Here is a 19,402-nt window from a genome sequence, read left to right as displayed (position 1 = left end):
CTGGACATTTGCCATCCCAAGGCTAATAAAATTCTACATATAACAACAAATTAAAGGGGTTTCTAAGAATATCTAGAAAGGAAAAGTGATACGTGGAAGCTCAGGTGTGAGAAATATACTGAGAAAAAAGGAAATAATAGAAACATTATACAAATACCTTGCTTCAGTCTTCACTGTAACTATTTTGAAAATTATTAGATCTAAGAGCCTAATGAGAGTCAGGAGGTTAAAGTACTTAATGTTAACAGCAAAGCATTGATGTAATTACTGGGACTGAAAACCACAGATCTCAGATACCACACAGCCTTGAAAGAGGAGACTACAGAAAGAGTGGATGTAACAGTTATCATTTTACAAATCTTAGTACTTCTATTCATGAAGTAAGATGGAGAGAAAACACAGGTAACTATAGGCTACCAATCCTGACATAAGTTGAAAAGAAGATGCCGAAACCCATTATTAAGAAAGTGGTAACAGAGCACTAAGGAAATATAATATGATTAGGGAGTGTTGATATCATTTTTGAAAGGGCTGTTTGTTTGACAAATATATTGCATTTTTTTTTCGGGATAGAGTCATAGATTCATAATGTGCAGAAACAGACTCTTTGGTCCAACTAGTCTACATTGACCATGTTCCCAAACTAAACTAGTCCCACCTGCCTGCATTTGGCCAATATCCCTCCAAATCTTTTCTGTTCATGTACTTGTCGAAATGTCTTTTAAATGTTGTAACTGTACCTGCATCTACCACTTCCTCTGGCAGTCCATTCCACTCATGAACCAATCTCTGTGAAAAGACATTGTCACTTGTCCTTTTTAAATCTTTCTCTTCTCACCTTAAAATACGGCCACTAGTTTTGAACTCCCCCACCTTAGAGAAGAGACCTTAGCTATTCACATTATCTATGTCTCTCATGATTTCATAAACCTCTAGAAGGTCACCCCACACCCACCTAGCTTCCAGTGAAAATAAGGTCCCAGCCTATTCTTATAACTCCAGCCCTCTAGTCCTGGCGGCATCCTGGTAAATTTTTCTGAGTCCCCTCCAATTTAATAATATCCTTCTTAAAGCAGGGCAACCAGAACTGTACACAGTACTCCAAAAGAGGCCTCATCAACGGCCTGTACAACCTCAACATGACATCCCAACTCCAGTGCTCAAAGGCCTGAACAATGAAAACAAGTGTGCTCAATGCAGCCTTAACCACCTTGTCTTCTTTGAAATTTGCATCACAAGTATTATGTATCTGAACTCCCTAGGTATCTCCATTCTACAACACTTCCCAAGGCCCTGCCACTAATTACCCATGACTTGTCCTACCTGCCTATCTTCGTTTCACCTATCCACTCCCCCCTCCCCCCTAACCTATCACCTTCATCCCCTCCCCCACTCACCTATTGTACACTATGCTACTGTCTCCCCACCCCCACCCTCCTCTCACTTATCTCTCCACCCTTCAGGCACTCTGTCTGTATTCCTGATGAAGGGCTTTTGCCCGAAACGTCGATTTTCTTGCTCCTCGGATGCTGCCTGAACTGCTGTGCTTTTCCAGCACCACTCTAATCTAGACTCTGGTTTCCAGCATCTGCAATCATTGTTTTTGCCTTTTTAACGAATTATATCAGTCCTGCCCTTGTTTGTTTTATCAAAATGCAGTACAAAATCAAGTTATATCATGATTTATCCTGAGAAAATCTGAGCCAGTTATCCTTTATTAGACCAGAATTGTCCACATAGCTGCAAATTACGCATTGTAAAAGCTCCTGCACCACCAATGTTAAACTACCTTGTGATTTCCTGAAGAAGGGCCTGTGCCCGAAACGTCGAATCTCCTGTTCCCTGGATGCTGCCTGACCTGCTGTGCTGTTCCAGCAATAAAGTTTCAACTTTGATCTCCAGCATCTGCAGACCTCACTTTCTCCTACCTTGTGATTTCCCTCTGCTGCTGTGACGATTCAGACAATAGATAAACAAAGTGGTAAAATAGTGTAATACAAAATGTAAATTATATTATGAAAAATGTTTTGTTTTCAGGCTAAGCTGCAGCCTTTCATTTTGTAATACTTTTGTAGACTCTCAAAATCTTATTAAAAGCCTCACTACTCTCCGACAGCCAGCGTGTGGCATGCACTGACTGCAACTAGGTGACTCTTCACTTATCACTTTCTTGTTCAATTCTCTGTTCCTACCATTGCAACCTTACTTCAGAGTTTTCATGACTTTGAAAATTATTTATACTAAAGTGGGCGGCAGGTTGGCTCAGTGGTTAGTACTGCTGCCTCACATTGCCAGCGACCCAGGTTCAATTCCACCCCTGGGTGACTGTGTGGAGTTTGCGCATTCTCATGTCTGCATGAATTTCCTCCCAAAATCCAAAGATGTGCAGGTTAGGTGGATTAGCCATACTAAATTGCCTATAGTATCCAGGAATGTGCTAGGTGGATTAGTCATGGGAAATGCAGGGTTATGGGGATTTGTTGGAATGCTTTTCAGTGTTGACTCGATGGGCTGAATGGCCTGCTTCCATGCTATAGAAATTCTGTGAAACATCTTTGCACTGTATTTCACTATTTTACCACTTTGCTTACCTGTTCTCTGAAAAGTCGCAACAGCACAGAGGAAAATCACAGGCTGGTTTAACATTGGAGGTAGAGGATCTTTTACAAAGCGTAATTCTCAGCTACTTGGACAAGTATGGTCTAATAAAGGATAACCGGCTCAGATTTTCTAAGGATAAAGTATGATGCAACTCGATTGAGTGCTTCACTAAGGTGGTGGAAAGGGTGAATGAGGGTTGTACTGTTGATGTATACATGAACCTGCGAAGGCATTGGATCAGTGCCATGTAATAAGTTTTTTTAGAAAAATTGAAACCCACTGAATAAAAAAGACAATCGCAATATTGATATGAAATTGCCTAAGGGATAGGAACCAAAACTGTGGTGACTAGATGTATGCAATTCCCTAGAGTCAGTACAGGGAGCAAATTTTCTGCGCCACAACCTTGGAGGTACCAGTGCAATTAGGAAATTTATGGATGACATAAAACTTGGAAATATAATGAACAGTTAGAAAGAAAGTAGTAGACTTCAAAAGGACATTGAGAGATTGAGTGGCATAGTCTGGTGCAGGACAGCTGAAATTGAACACCAAAAGGTGAGAGTGATATATTTTGAGAGGAAGAGTGAGCAGCAAGAACCAGCTAAATGCTATAAAATTAAAAGGGATGAAAAAGCAGAGATATCTGGTGGTGTCTTGATATCTTGAAGAATAAGTGCAGAAAGCTGTTTATGAAAATTATACGGAATGCTTTATTTTATACATAAATACTTTGGGCAGAATTTTCCCTGCTTGGTGTGGTATTAGCAACAGCAAGAAAAATGGAAAAATAATGGCAAGAATGAAACAATCAGCATCTTGACATTGAGAGAAAGTTTTCCAATTATCCCATTCATCTTTAAATGTCAACTCCAGAATAACGTTATCAAGCAGTGATCAACTTGGTTCCATGTATTTGCATCTTGTTATTCGCCCAGCTTGCCTTATTTATACACCACTTGGTGGACCAACTACCAATAAATTTCCCAAATGGCTTTTACTGAAAATGTTAATATTTTGCCACAGAGTATTAAAGTTAGGAAGTTTTATGGAACTTCTATAAAACACTAGCTCAGCAGTAGTTGTAGCATTTTCATTTCTGTGCATCATGAGGAAGAACTATACTTGTGAAGAGGTACAAAAGATATTCACTCGACTAGTTCCAGGGATGAAGGATTACAGTTATATGGAGAGAGTGGAGAATTTAGGTGTGTTTTCCTTACAATAGAGAAGTCAAACAGATGATTTAATAGAACTGTTTAAAATCAGGAAGAGTTTAAATGAACAAGTAAAGAAAAATATTTTCCGCTGGATAAAGGGTGAACGACCAGGGAGCACAGATTTAAGATGAAGGCCAAAAGAACCATTGGTAACATGAAAAAAAGTGTTTTTGCACAAGTAGTGAGGATTTGCATTTCACTGTCTGACACGAGCTTTTAAAAGGAGTTGGATAAAAACTGAAAGAAAAAAAACCTTCAGGAATATGAGGATAAAGCCTGAGAATTGGAGGGACTAGATTGCCATTTGATAGAGCTGGGACAAATGTGTTGGTCCAGATAGCCTCTTCCTTTGCTGTAATATCCTATGGTTCAAAATAATAATAAAATGGAAAGTACTAGAGAAGTTCAGTAGGCCCAGCACCATCCATGGAGAAGCAAAGTTCACAAAATATCATTGGACGTGATATGTTAACTCTGCTTCTCTCTGTACAGATACTGTAAGACCTCCTGAGTTTCCCCAACCCTTCCTATTTTCATTTCACATCTCAAACATTTACAATACTGTATTATGTTCTTATTTTTCTTTCCCTGACACTGGCTTCATTTCTTTCAAACTGCTTTAAACAGTGCTGCGGTACTGAAGTTAATTGATTGCCTGTATTCCCTCAGACTCACGGATCTGTTGGTGAACCTTGGTGGATTTGGGTGGAAGATCCTGTGAATGACCACATATATCACTCGGAATACTTCCTCCTCCAAAAGAAGCAGGTGAGATGTAACCACATAGCTAATGCAGTCATGCTATTTTCACCACACCCACCAAGTTGTATCTTTGGCAGCTATCACAGTGAAGTAGAATTGACGTATTGCTGCAATGTGTTTCTTACAGGAAACGTGTTTTTGTTTGGGAATACAATTGAACATTGTTTTATTTTCACTGCATAAAACACTATACTTATGTCTGAAAGCTATTAACCATGATTTGATAACTTTGTAAAGTCAATTCTATTTTCCAAATATGTGTTATCTGCAATATCCCACTGTTCCATGGAGCAATTATTTAATCCTATTGATCAGCCCTTTCAAACTTTCCTGGAAACAGTTAAAGTTGCTTCAGTAAACTTGTTGATTTATGTCTTGTTTCTCAGCATTGAGATCATACAAGATCATTAGAGACATACAAGATAATCAGAGGGTTAGATAAGGTGGACAGGGAGAGCCTTTTTCCAAGTATGGGGATGGCAAACACGTGGGGACACAACTTTAAAGTGAGGGGAGATAGGTATAAGACAGATGTCAGAGGTAGTTTCTTTACTCAGAGAGTAGTAAGGATATGGAATGCTTTGCCTGCAACGGTAGTAGATTCGCCAAGTTTAAGTGCATTTAAGTCGTCATTGGACAGGCATATGGACGTACATGGAATAGTGTAGATGGGATGGGCTTCAGATTAGTATGACAGGGCGGCGCAACATCGAGGGCCGAAGGGCCTGTACTGTGCTGTAATGTTCTATTCAAAGTTTGGGTGAAGATTTGTAGCTCGGGTGCTCGTTGTTGTGGTTCTGTTCGCCGAGCTGGAAATTTTTGTTGCAAACGTTTCGTCCCCTGTCTAGGTGACATCCTCAGTGCTTGGGAGCCTCCTGTGAAGCGCTTCTGTGGTGTTTCCTCCGGCATTTATAGTGGCCTGTCCCTGCCGCTTCCGGTTGTCAGTTTCAGCTGTCCACTGCAGTGGCCGGTATATTGAGTCCAGGTCGATGTGTTTGTTGATGGAGTTTGTGGATGAGTGCCATGCTTCTAGGAATTCCTAGAATGTTCTATATTCTATTGAGATCAGTCAGTTCTTTGCTATTTGGCTTGAATGAAAGAAGTGGATTCCATTGTCTGGGTAGCACTGCTACTTTTTCTGGCTGATCCCAACAGTTTTACTAATAATCTTCTTAAGTAAGAATCCTGCTAACATAGTATACAAGAAAATAATGTGAAGGCACAATATATGATGAAAAGGAAATAACACTTAAATTCACAGTTGGCAGTTTTCTCTGGACACTTTGATATTAAAGAGATTTTGAGATGGTCATAAGATGATGTTGAACAGTGATTCCTTTGTTGATAGAAAAGTTAAAGCGTAAACTAGGAAAATCTGCCTTGGATGGTCATAAATAATTCATTAAGAATCTCTGTGCAGCACATTTAAAAATGTTATGTAAGTACAAACAGTAGTTAACATATGTCCAAACAGCTGAACAGTAAAATAGGTCATCACTGAGGATGGTAAGCATAATTGCAAGCCATGCTTATCTTTCACTACTCACTTGCTGCTGTCTGTGATGCACCTGCATCATTCCTTTTCATCTCCTTGCCCATGATGTCTCTGCCTTAGACTGTACTTCAGCATAGGGTCTAGCAGTCTGACATCCTGTCAACTGTAAAGATTAGACGAGTTACAGGGGACGGTGCAGAATGCTGTCATTCAGAGCAAGGCCAGTTCTTGCTGCATGATTGCCACATCACTACTACCTTTTTTTTAAATTCATTCATGGCTAGGCCAGCATTTATTGCCCATTCCTTAATACCCAAAAGGCAGTTAAGAGTCAACCACATTGCTATGGGTCTGGAGTCACATGTAGGACAGACCAGGTAACGATAGCAATTGCATTCCCTAAAGGACTTTAATGAACTGGATTTTTTTTTCCAACAATTCACAATGGATGGCCACCATTAGACTCTTAATTCCAGATATTTATTGAATTCAATTTCCGCCATGTGCCGTGTTGGGATTCGTACCCAGGTCCATAGAGAATTACCTTTGCCTCTGGGTTAACAGTCCAGTGGTAGTACCATGAGGACCTTAGAATGTACGTTTTGCCCGATCACGTGGCTATTCATGTCAATTAGTGAAATCTCTTGTGACGCCGAATCCGTGTAGTCAGGGCTCATATCTGTTACATCTAAAGCCAATAGTATCATTGAGTAACTTCTTTCAATGCTATAATTGTTCAACCCATCTCTCTGCAACAGCAAATCAGTCCTACTTACTCCAGCATTTTCCCCGTGGCCCTGCAAATTATTTCTCTTCAAATAAATGCCTATTCCCCTTTGAAAATCATGACTGAACCTACCTTCACCACATGCTGCGGCAGTGCATTCCAGATCCTAAACATTCACTTGGTTAAGATGGTGTTCCTCATACCACCTTTTTTTTCTCTGCCATTCACCTTGAATCAGGTTGGTCTAGTCCTTGACCATTCTGCCAGTTATTTAAATGCACAGGTACCGCACAGGTACCTGTGCGGCCTCCTACACATAGTCCAAGCATCATTCAGAGAATTGAAAATCAGTCACATTTCAAACGCACCACTTTCCATTGACTCTAACAGGAAAAGCAAAAGTTGTTGCTTTTATTGCTCTGAATGACAGCATTCCTGCCATTATATGAGATTGCTCCCAGGTTCACATGAATAGTGACCATAGTCAGTGCTAGACCAAAGTGACAAGAGGATTCCAAGAGGAATCAGTCCTCTTCTGGACTTCCTCCACAAGGATCTCTACATCCAGAAACCTATAAGCCCTCACTCTTTGTCCTGAGCCATGTACTGTTATGTATTAGCTAGAAAATTTCACATCTTCAATGAAAGTGGATCTAACACTTCAGTAGAATTTCTCCAAATCCATGCTGGAATGCTAAATGTCAGGATCTATGTTTTGAGTGCCTTCCACCTATTTAAATCATGATAATCATAAGTTATCTTTAAAACTTTGGGCTATATCCAGGTTTTCAAATAGGTGTGTCTTATTATGACAGTATCTGTTTTGCCCTTGTTTTCATCCTTTACCCAAAATAACCAGAGCATCAATATGGTGAGATTTCCATTAGAACAAGATGGGTCACGAGGACAAATATGCAGTTAACAGAATGTCTGTACTCTAGATGAGAATCTTTATGAACTGTTCATGTGCATGATGTAATTGTTTTGTTTTCTCTTGAAAGTTTGAATAATAGACACTTGCAAATTAAAGGCATTTTGGGAGTGGACAAAGTACTTCATTTTCTGTTTTGTTTTATATTGCTTGTAGGTTTTGTCCAAAGAGCCACAGCTGCTGGTATTTACCATTCCTATTTTTGAGCCGTTGCCCTCTCAATACTACATCCGGGCTGTGTCTGATCGGTGGCTGGGAGCTGAAGCTGTGTGCATAATAAACTTTCAGCATTTGATTTTGCCAGAGAGACATCCACCTCATACCGGTAATATAGCTATGATATGCCAACTAATGTATTGTTGGTTGACTGAAGATACTTTTCAATAGTGCTCAGCACTCTAAGTGGCTCAGTAGTTTAATCAATGCATATCTGGTCCCAGCTTCAATCCAATACAGCGCTGTTAGCTGATCTCATTCAGGTTGATGATCAAAGCCTTTACAAGTGGCCTCAGCAAGCATCATTCAGAGAACTGAAAATCAGTCACATTTCGAACTTGCACCACTTTCCATTGACTCTAACTGGAAAAGCAAATGTGGAGACATTAGATGAGATTGCTACCAGGTTCACATGAATAGTGACCATAGTCCGTGCTAGACCAAAGTGACAACAGTGTCACTCCTGAGTCAAAAAGGATTGTGATTTCTGCCTTACTCCAGAACTTAGCATCAGATGTTTCACTGTAGTAGCAAGAAAGGGTAGATTGTCAAAGATGCCACCTTTCATATGCGATATTAAACTTACGTTCCTATCTATGCAGTTAAATGGGTGCTCTGCCAAGAGAAGCAGGAAGATGTGCTCTTCTGATGTCCTGCCTAGCATTATCTGGTCATATAAACGCCAGATAATCTTTCCTCATAGCATTAATTGAGCAATGTCTGGTCATTTATTTACTGCTTGTGACAATTTGCTGTCTGCATACTGGCTGCTGCATTTGGTCACAAAACTGCATTGATCACACTTCCAATGCAGACATTACTTCCAGTGATTGGCTTTCAATAACTTTTTCATTAAAAAAAAAGACATGTTGTATGCCAGTGCTATATTAACAATTTAGCTAGAAAAACATTTTGTAATTTGCTCAAAGAAAGTGTTCGTGTTGATTGTATCTGTCCCCAAACAAATCGGGAAACATTTTGTCTGATTTTTTGTTTTTTAGTCCATCTCTCTTGAATAAAGACATTGCAATTCAAACCTTGTCTTTTGCACCCTAAGAGGGCTTTTAATCTTTTGACATTATCTGCTTGTTTCCATCTTGGCTGGTCACGTGTGTATATTCATAGATATTACATGCTTGAATTTTTTGTGCTTTATAGAATTGCTTGACCTGCAGCCATTGCCCATCACTGCTCTGGGAAATCGAGAGTATGAGGCACTGTACAAGTTCACACACTTCAACCCAATCCAGACTCAGATATTTCACACCCTGTATCATACTGACTGTAATGTACTGCTTGGAGCTCCCACTGGGTCTGGAAAGACGGTTGCAGCTGAACTGGCGATATTTCGCCTTTTCAACAAATACCCAACATCTAAGGTAATTTTGGGTTTAAGTTTGTCTCTTGGTAGCATATTTGTTTGAGTTATTCAAGTTACACTTTCATAAAGGCTTAGAGAAGGTTTATCATAAAAGCTTTCTCTCAAAAAATACTTTTGCCCTCTTTGAAACTTAGGTTCTGAGTTTTTATTGCCTGTTATTTGTTCCCGGAATTTGACTCCTGAAGCTTAATTTTGTTACCTTTGAACTCTTGTATGATTTTTAGGCCGTTTACATTGCTCCTCTGAAAGCACTTGTCCGTGAGCGAATTGAAGATTGGAAAGTCAGGATTACAGAAAAGCTGGGTAAAAAGTAAGCATCAACCTGAATGGGATTTTTTTTATCAAATGAGGTATTCAGTGGTGAAACAAGTCAACTGCACATTTTTGCTGTTGTTTGGAGTAGAATTAAATCAAGCAGGTGTACATGTGGGCATTATATCCAAAACATCACCTCGCTGTAGTCTTGAATTTCTAGTATAATGCCAACCAAATACCCAGCTCCAAATGTCCCAAGCTTGAGATACTTTCTTAAAACTTGACCAAGTATCAAGCTCACAAGTGTAAGAGAACTGTAATTTAATTGACAAAATAAAACATATTCATAATTGCTGAATCTTTTAACTTGCAAATGACATGACCATGATGTAAATTATATCTGAATTGTATTTAATTTTTAGCAGGTGATAGTATTAACTAGGGAATTAGTTGCGCTCATATTGGATAGAAACAGACTAGTATTGAGGTTGGATTAGGAGGTGCATGTCTGGAATGTATATCTCCATTAAATAAGTACCTACAACTGTGTAATGGTTGGCTCCAGAATCACAGAATTCTTATTGCAAAGAAGAAGGCCATTTGCTCATTGTACCTTCATTGGTTCTGCTAATTAGTGCCAATCTCCTGCTTTTCCCCAATCCCTGCATGTAATTTTCAAATAATTATCCAACGCCCCTTTGAATGCTTTAATTGAACCTGCCTCCATCACATTTCCAGGCAGTGCATTCCAGACCCCGAGTAGATTAGATCAGATTCCCTACACTGTGGAAACACGCCTTTCGGCCCAACAAGCCCACGCAAACCCTCCGAAGAGTAACCCACCCAGACCAACCCTATATCCTATATTTACCCATGACTAATGGGTAAATGACTAATGCATCTAACACTTTGGGCAATTTAGCTTTGCCAAGTTGCCTGAATGCACATCTTTGGATTGAGAGAGGAAACCGGAGCACCCAGAGGAAACCCACGCAGACACAGGGAGAATGGGCAAACTCCACATAGACAGTCGCCCGAGGTGGGAATCGAATCCAGGTCCTTGGCGCTGTGAGGCAGCAGCGCAAAGCACTGAGCCACCGTGCCGCCCAGTACTCGCTGTGTGAAAAAGATTTTTTCGTCACATTACCCTTGCTTCATTTGCACATCACTTTAAATCCATGCCCTCTTGTTCTTTAATACAAAGGAACCTTGATTATCCAAATGAGATGGGCAGGCACTATTTCGTTCAGATAATTGATTATTTGGTTAATTGATTAAATGCCTATTCTCTAGGGCTCGGAGTTTTCTGTTAAGTCCAGCGCCAGGGACCCGGGTTCGATTCCCACCTCAGGCGACTGTCTATGTGGAGTTTGCCCATTCTTCCCGTGTTTGCGTGGATTTCCTCCGGGTGCTCCGGTTTCCTCTCAGGAGACGAGACAACAGCATACCCTGCGTGAGCCCCTGCCCGCCTCCCAACCCCATTCAATACAGCAGCCCACCCCAGCCCCACCCCTGCCCGCCTCCCAACCCCTCCAACACTGTCCTCCCCCCAACCCCGTCCTCTCCCAACCCCATCCAACCCCGTCCAATACCTCCCGGCCCCTGCCCACCCCCAACCCCCATCTGCCCCAACCCCACCCCCACCCCCTCTCTGGGGCAGCCAGACTGGACACCAACAACAAGATTGCTGCTGCCTTGTGGTAGATTAGTATCCAACTAGCGCACACACAAACATTGCCACACATCGAACATTTTACTAAAACGTCTTGACAGGTTCCACCTTTTCCCTATACAAGGCAATGTTGGAAAGATTATCTCGGGAAGAGGGGGGTTTAGGATACACCCTTGTGTAGAACTCCAGGGAAAGTGTGGGGTGAGAAAGGGCAGGCAGTCAGTCATTTGGAGACAGTGTCTGAGCTCCCAGGACTGTTGTTGGCAGCATTTCAGTAAGCCAAGAACATACTATGTTTTATTAGCTGTTCTCTCCACCTGTCCTGCCACCTTTAATGATCTGTGCACATTAATCCAGGTCCCTCTGCTTAGGGAGAAACTCTTCCCGCTTTAGAATTGTACCCACTATTTAATTTGTCTCTCAATGTTCTTCCAACCAAAGTGCATCACCTTACACTTCTCTGCATTGAATGTGATCTGCCACCTACCCACACACTCCAGTAACTTGTCAATGTTGTTTTAGAGTTCCACACTGTCTTCCTCACAGTCTACAGTTCTTCCAAGTTTAGTGTCATCTGCAACGTTTGAAATTGTTCCCACACACCAAGACCAGATCATTAAGGTATTCTCTATGCTAGTGCCAGCTGTATCCCTGAATATTTTGCAAGCCTTGGTATTCTCTTGTTTTATTCTTTCTTGGTTGCCATACCCCTCTAACTTTGTGGAGAAAGTGAGGACGCAGATGCTGGAGTACTAGAGTTGAAAAATGTGGTGCTGGAAAAACACAGCAGGCCAGGCAGCATCCAAGGAGCAGGAGAATCGATGTTTCGATTCTCCTGCTCCTCGGATGCTGCCTGGCCTGCTGTGTTTTTCCAGCACCACATTTTTTCCCTCTAACTTTGTCCAAAGCTATCCCAATAGAGCTAGCAAATGCCTCGCAGGAACTCAATGCTATCTTCCACAGAATTAATCTCTCAATGTGGTCTCTTCTTCATCAGGGAGACAGGACACCAACTTGCAAACAGGAAACATTTCTGGGACACACACGCCCAACAGTCCCACTGCCCTGTGGCCAACCACATCAACTCCCCCTCCTACTCCACCAAGGATCAGCAAGTCCTGGGCCTACTCCAGTGCCAAATCCAAGCTACCCAATGACTGGAGGAAGAATGCCTCAGCTTCCACCTTGGGAACCTTTCAAACACGGCATAAACATAGATTTCACCAGTTTCCTCCTTCCAGATCCAACCCTCAACTCAGCACTGCCCTCTTGAACTGTCCATCTTCCTTCCCACCTATCAGCTCTACCCTCCCCATTGACCTATCACCATCACCGTTCCACTTGCATCCACCTATCGCCTTCTCAGCTGCCTTCCCCCCCCCCGCCCCACCCTCACCCTCCTACTTCTGTGTCTGCCCCCCATTCCTGATGAAGGACTTAAGCCTGAAAAGTCGACCCTCCTGCTCCTCGGATGATGCCTGACCTGCTGTGCTTCTCCAGCACTACACTTTTCGACATAGAAACAAGAGTAAGCCTTTCAGACCCTGAAGTCTGCTCTGCCATTCAGTGAGATCATGGCTGGTACATGGCTTAACAAATGACCAATGAACATGAAGTCAGTCATGTTTAATAACCTTTTCATGCTAACCTTCTTGACAAGTATTCAAATGTAGTTGGTTTCATAATCATTCTGATGGGTGGAGTATAAAATGTTTTGGTTGAAAATGCCAAGAAAATAAAAGGATTTGATAAAAACCACTTCCTCTACCAATAGTACTAAGTTATACTGAGGCAATTAATGTATGCTTATAAAAACGTTAAGTGAAATTTTGTGTATTTAGCATGCTGATAGTAGAGTTGAAAAGAGTGGCACTGGAAAAGCACAGCAGGTCAGGCAGCATCCAAGGAGCAGGAGAGTCGACATTTTGGGCATGAGCCCTTCATCAGGAATGTTAATGTTAACTCATTTATTGTTGTATCATGGTTCTTTGTTTTGGGAGTATGTTTTCACAAAGTACATTGAAAAAGTCATGGATTGATCTTGCCAATATGAAACAAACGACATTTCTAGAATTAAATGAACAATATATAAACTGCCTGATTGCTTCACTACAAGAAATGTAGATGGAATTAAATGAGGCCCTGGAGAAGGCCACAACGTAATTCTTTGTGTAGAATGTGGAGGTCTTTTGATTTATTTGTTTCTTCGTTATATAGAATCTGTTTGTTATGTGTTGATTATTTTCATTGGTCGATGTTAAATAGGGTTCACGTGGATTCATATAATTAGGGTCAAACTGTAAGTAGGGATGGGTTAGGTGGTGCATGTTTGAAATGTGTATTCTGTGAATAAATGCTAACAAAAGTATGTGGAGCTGATTGCCTCCAGTTCTTCATTTATCACTTGACTTCTGTGGGAATAATAGCATTTATCTGTCTTTAGTGTCGTGGAGCTGACAGGAGATGTGACTCCAGACATGAAAGCAATTGCAAAAGCTGACCTCATTGTCACAACCCCTGAGAAATGGGATGGCATCAGTAGAAGTTGGCAAAATAGAAGCTATGTCCAGAAAGTGTCAATCATCATTATTGATGAGATCCATTTATTAGGTAAGCACTGCAAGATATTAGTTTTGTTAATTAATTCTATACATTCTTTCCTCCCCTGAATTTTAATCATGTCTTTTCTATCCAAAAAGCAGGATGAGGAATTTTTGCTGTTTGACAGATTTATTTCAAATAAACATTGTAACCTGGGCTACTTCAACATACGGGGATTTCTTTTTCAAAAGCATGAAAATGCAACTCTGCTGTAAATCAGTCAATGCGGAAGTTGACTGCATGTTCTAATCAGACAAGCAGATTGAGAGAGAGAGCGAGAGAGATGGATGGAGAGAGATGGAACTAGTCCTCCAATCAGCGATTCTGTCTTTGCCATGCAAGCATCATCAATTCCTTCAGTCAGAGATTCCTTCTCTGTCTGTCTTTGTTCCTTTCGAGACTGGATCAATGGTTGGAAGAGCAGCAAGGCTGGCAGGGAAGGAACCTATGATTGGAGGATCTGGAGGAGTTATTGTGTGTAATTATGCTGATGCCATGTAGGAGACCAATTGGCTGCTTTTGATCATATTCTCAACAGGTTGACACACTTAATATCCTCCATAATACCAAGGCAAGAAACTGAGTTCATAAAGTGTGGAGGTGAAAAAAATCCCAAAACAACGAGTGGGGGATGGAGTAGAAATTTGTATATGAGTGAGGGCTTGAGTTGACGTTTGTATCAGAACGGATTTGTGATAGGTCTCTTGTATGTGGTGGGAATTGAAGTATGTGTTAGAATAAGGGTTATAGTAAAGTTCTATACTGGGCTAAGACAGAAGCAGGGTTGTCTTCTAGAGAGTGGTAGAAGTCTACACTGAGGTGGAACCGAACTGTCTACTTGAGTGAGGACTGTGATCCTGGTGTGTACCAGACCAGGGTGAGGATCAGTACTGGAGTATGAATTTTGGTCTGTAGAAGACTGTGTGAGGCTAGAGTTCTCTTCCAGAGTATGGATCGATAGAGATCTGTACACGAGTGTGGGCTGGGTTTGGAGTGTAGGCTAATGTCCCAAGAAGGTGGAAGCAGGTGGCTTTTCTGGAATGGGAGTGGGTATCTCTCCTACAGTGATGGTAATGGTTTAGGGTACAGCGGCTCTCTACTAGCCAGTCCGTTCTTCTGAAAGCTCAAAACTTTCAGTGGTCAAGGGTGGAAATCCAGGGGAGGATTTCCATGGCAACATCAAAGGACCTATCTATCAATTTAACAAGGTGCCATGTGCCACAAGTGAGGAATGATAAATTGTTGGGAACATTGCAACACTGATTATCTTAATGTTACATCAAACTAAGACATGCATGTGTTGGTTTTGGACTGTATTACAGTTCCAATGAATCAGCGACAAACAACTAATTCAAGAAAGACACTTGAACTTGGAAATTTCCTAACTTGTGAAACAAATGAATATATGACTGGGCTGTTGAAATCTTGACTGCTAGAATTAATTAAGTCAGCCTGTGATGGGTGGGTAGCCAATGCCAAATGAGAAGAAAGATCATTAAGCATGCATTAGATTTTTTGGCATGCTGCTAGTTTATATAAATTGCATCTTATGCTTGTCTGATTCCTGTTTCATTACATCAAATCAATGGAATTTGAGATTAAGATCTTAGTTTATTGCTGGGAATTGTATTTAGAATCCAAATTTGAAAAGAGCTGCTAAGAGACTATGAAAGAATAATGTCACAAACTCCTCATTGTTAACTGCTTTGAATAACTGAGACCGAATCACTTTGTCTTCACTGGTGATGAATAGAAACTTTCTAAGGTAGCCTTGCGCCATGGGTGCTGACACCTCTTTTTTTCTCTATTACTAAAGATTCCCTGCCTATGATGTACGAAATACTGTGCACCAATATCCTGTACCTTTATATGTATGGGTTTCACCCTTACAAATACAAGTACTATCAGCACAAAAAGCTGAATTGTTAAGATCACATCGGTGATTTTATACAAGCACATTGATCTGCAGTCTTGATGGCAATAGAAGATAAATAAACGGAAAACGCATGTTCCAACTTACTTGAAATCTGATCATGTCATCTACTTGAGGTGGCACATGTGAGAATGACTTTAGTTTTCTAGTCCCCCATAGAAAATTAAAGTGACTTTATTAATTGGAAGCCTCAAATGGATGGAATAATCAGATTTCAGTGACTTTGCAACTTTGCTTTTCTTTATATTCTGACCAATCATCTGGCCTGCTACTTTCCAGATTGACGCATTTTCATTAAGCTTGATGTTTTCCCTGGCTACTTTAGTTAACACAGATAATGGGTCCTCCAATTAGAATTTTTCTTTATAGTATGAATATCTGAATATTCTGAAATACCCCCTTGAATGTCTGTCACTGTATCTCTATTGATCCACTTCCTAGCCTAGAATACCAGTTCACTTCAGCTCGCTCAACTTTCGTCTCAGTATTGTTACCTTTATTCAAGTTTAAAGAATTAGTCTTAGACCCATTCTTCGTCCTTTCAATGTAAATTGCAATGTAATAGTTTTGGTCACTGCTACGTGGGGTGCCTTTACTCTTAGGTCATCAATTCTGTCAAATTGCACAAAATCATGTCAAATATATATTTTTCTATGGTTCCAGGACACACTGTTCTAAGCAATTACCTCAAAAGCATTCTATGAACTCCTTATACCCTTTGCCATAGAAAGTAGTTGAGGCCAAACAGTGAATGTTTTCAAAGAGCTAGATAGAGTTCTTAGTCTTTGATCTCTTTAGCCCTATGAAGTGGAACCAGGAATAGGGACTGAGTTGGATCATCAGCCATAATAATATTGAATGGCAGATCACATCAAAGGATGTAATAATCTATTTAATTTATAACAATGTAGAATGGAACTGAAGTCATTGTTGCTCGGTTTGCAGATGTCACAAAGACAGGTGGAAGTAATGAATAAAAAATTTTGTAAACGGACTTCAACAGACAAAGTGGCAGGTGGAATACAATGTAGGGAAAGTGTGAAGTTATGCACTTCAATTGAAAGAAGAGAAGCGTAAAAATATTTTCTAAATGGGGAAAGGCTTGAGAAATCTGAAGCAGTAATGACAATTAAATTATTACACATTGTCACATCACGTATCCTGCCAAACTTAATGTGTTTTACTTAGTTATTTAGTTATATTATTCACCTATTAATGTCACTGTTTTTATATTTTCTTAATTTTACTGTAATTTGTGAAATATTTCAAATTTTAAGAGTATAATAGACCATACCCACTTACCAGATGCTCATCAAACAGCTAATTCATTCCCCTGTCGTAGAGCGGAAAACGATTCCAAGCTCTCAAGTTTGCACTCCATTTCATCAACCGCGTGTTTGCGTCTGACTACAAGTTACCTTGGATTGTAACTACAATTGTGATTATTTTAACACAATTTGTACCTTGCTGTATTGTTTTGTAAACAATGTACTTCACATTAACTAAAGAACCATAATTTGCCATTGCTGCTGTTGAAAGCATGGATTTTTTTTTTATCTGAGCTTAATAATTAAAGTGTTGTTTATAAAATTGATTAATGCTTAAAAATAATGCAACAGCATAAATTGTGTTTATTTTCAGGAGATGAAAGAGGTCCTGTGCTGGAAGTAATTGTGTCCAGAACTAGTTTCATCTCTTCTCACACAGATAGCCCTGTGAGGATAGTGGGGCTATCGACCGCACTGGCAAATGCCAAAGACCTGGCTGACTGGTTAGGTATTCGACAGGTAAGAACAATATTAGAAAAAAAATCATTAGACTATAGGGAGCAGTTACAGATCATGGGCTAATGCCAAATGAATTATATGTGTCTGTGCACTTTGTGAGCACATATCTCATGGTACATTGCCGAACCCAATCTATGATTTGCAAGCTGCAACTGACAGTGATGGAAGAATGTGCCTGTCATTTATATCACTGATGGTGCATTTCAGTGAACAATAAAAATGCATCTTTTGACTGAGGCCATGTATCTTTTAACAGAACTTGTATAACTCACTTCGCATTTAACACTAAACTGCCTTCTGTCATTTTAAAGCTTCTGTGGCCTTGATTTTATTACCTCAAAAAAAACTGATAGCATGAATGCTTAGGACATTTGGCCATTTCTGCTTATAATGTACTGCATTCGGTGCAAGTAGGCACAGCTTATACAATAAATACTTTACAGTTTAAAAATTGAATTATCATACTGATGTACACTTGACATGCAACTAGTTTAATGTTGTGGGGACATGACATCAAATCCTATCATAACGATGGTGAAATCTGAATTTAGTAAAATATGGAATTAAAAATGTTAACCTAATGGTGATCATGTAACCCAATCGAATAATGTAAAAGCCTATCTGGTTCATTAATGGTGTTTAGGAAGTAAAGTCTGACAGTCTTGCCTGCTCTGGCCTTTGTGATCCCAGATCCACAGCAATATGGTTGATTCTCAACTACCCTCTGAAGTGGCAGCCAGTTGTATCAAGCTACTGCAAAGTCTAAAGAAGGGAATGACACTGGAAGGTCAATCCATCATTGACCAAATTTCCAACAACAGGAAATCCAATTTGTCAACCATGCAAAGTCTTACTCACCAATATATAGGGGCTTGTGCCAAAATTGGGAAAACTGTCCTGTAGACTAGCCAAAAGTAGTCATGCTCGTACAATCATAAATTACAACATCAGGTCAAACAAGGAGTCCTCCTGCTCATTACCATGTACTGCACAACTAGCCCTCCCCCCAACCTAATATCATTGGCTCCAACTCCTTCCCATGCCAGCTGACGGATCAGTACCTCTTCATGGTTAACAGCACTTGGAGGCAGTGCTGAGGGTGGCAAGGACACAGAATGTCTGAGTGGGAGACTTCAATGTCCACCAGTAAGAGTGCCTCGGCAGCACCCCTGCTGACAAACTGATTAGTTCGAAATGACATAGCTGCTAGACTGAGTCTGCTGCAAATGGTGAGGGAACCAACAAGAGGGAAAAATATTTGATCTCATCATAGCCAAGACTGACCACCACACAATCCTTGTGGAGACAAAGTCTCACCTTCATATTGAGATTTCCCTCTATTGTGTTCTGCGGCATTATCACTGTAGTAAGTTGGACAGACTTTGAACAGATCTAGCAACTCAAGACTGACAATCCATGAGCTGCTTTATGGGCCACCAGCTCCAGTCATATGGTCCAGCATCACCCCAAGTCTAATCTTGCCAGGGTCACTCAGCTCCTGATCTCATTCCAGCCTTGGTTCAAACATGGACAAAAGAGCTGAATTCCAGTGGTGAGGTGAAAGTGACAGCCCTTGACGTCGAAGCCTCATTTGACCGAGTATGGCATCAAGGATCCTTGACAAAACTGGAATCAGTGGGTATCAGGGGGCAAACACTCCGCTGGTTAGAGTTATACCTGGCACAAAGGAAGATGGTTGTTGTTGTGAAGGGTCAGTCATCTCAGCTCCAGGACATCTCTGCTGGAGTCCCTCAGGGCAGTGTCCTAGTTCCAACAATATTCAGCTGCTTCATCAATGACCTTTCCTCTGTCATAAGGTCA

The 19,402-nt window shown here is 40.7% G+C and overlaps 1 protein-coding gene across 2 annotated transcripts in view; it reads left to right on the top strand.

Moving 5' to 3' along the window:
- The window catches only part of ascc3 (activating signal cointegrator 1 complex subunit 3), a 544,034-nt gene that overhangs the window by 366,748 nt on the left and 157,884 nt on the right, over positions 1–19,402 (top strand). For both annotated transcript variants that reach the window (XM_043687007.2, XM_043687008.2), the window contains exons 23-28: positions 4,491–4,589; positions 7,893–8,061; positions 9,111–9,331; positions 9,558–9,643; positions 13,704–13,870; positions 17,436–17,581. In XM_043687007.2, the coding sequence (XP_043542942.2) occupies positions 4,491–4,589; positions 7,893–8,061; positions 9,111–9,331; positions 9,558–9,643; positions 13,704–13,870; positions 17,436–17,581 (888 nt within the window). The remainder of the gene's footprint in view (positions 1–4,490; positions 4,590–7,892; positions 8,062–9,110; positions 9,332–9,557; positions 9,644–13,703; positions 13,871–17,435; positions 17,582–19,402) is intronic.

This window comes from Chiloscyllium plagiosum, unplaced genomic scaffold, assembly GCF_037043375.1.
Source record: "Chiloscyllium plagiosum isolate Xiang-an unplaced genomic scaffold, Cpla_swu_hap1 HiC_scaffold_3, whole genome shotgun sequence".
Taxonomy (NCBI): Eukaryota; Metazoa; Chordata; class Chondrichthyes; order Orectolobiformes; family Hemiscylliidae; genus Chiloscyllium; species Chiloscyllium plagiosum.
This window is presented reverse-complemented; position numbering and strand designations above follow the sequence as displayed.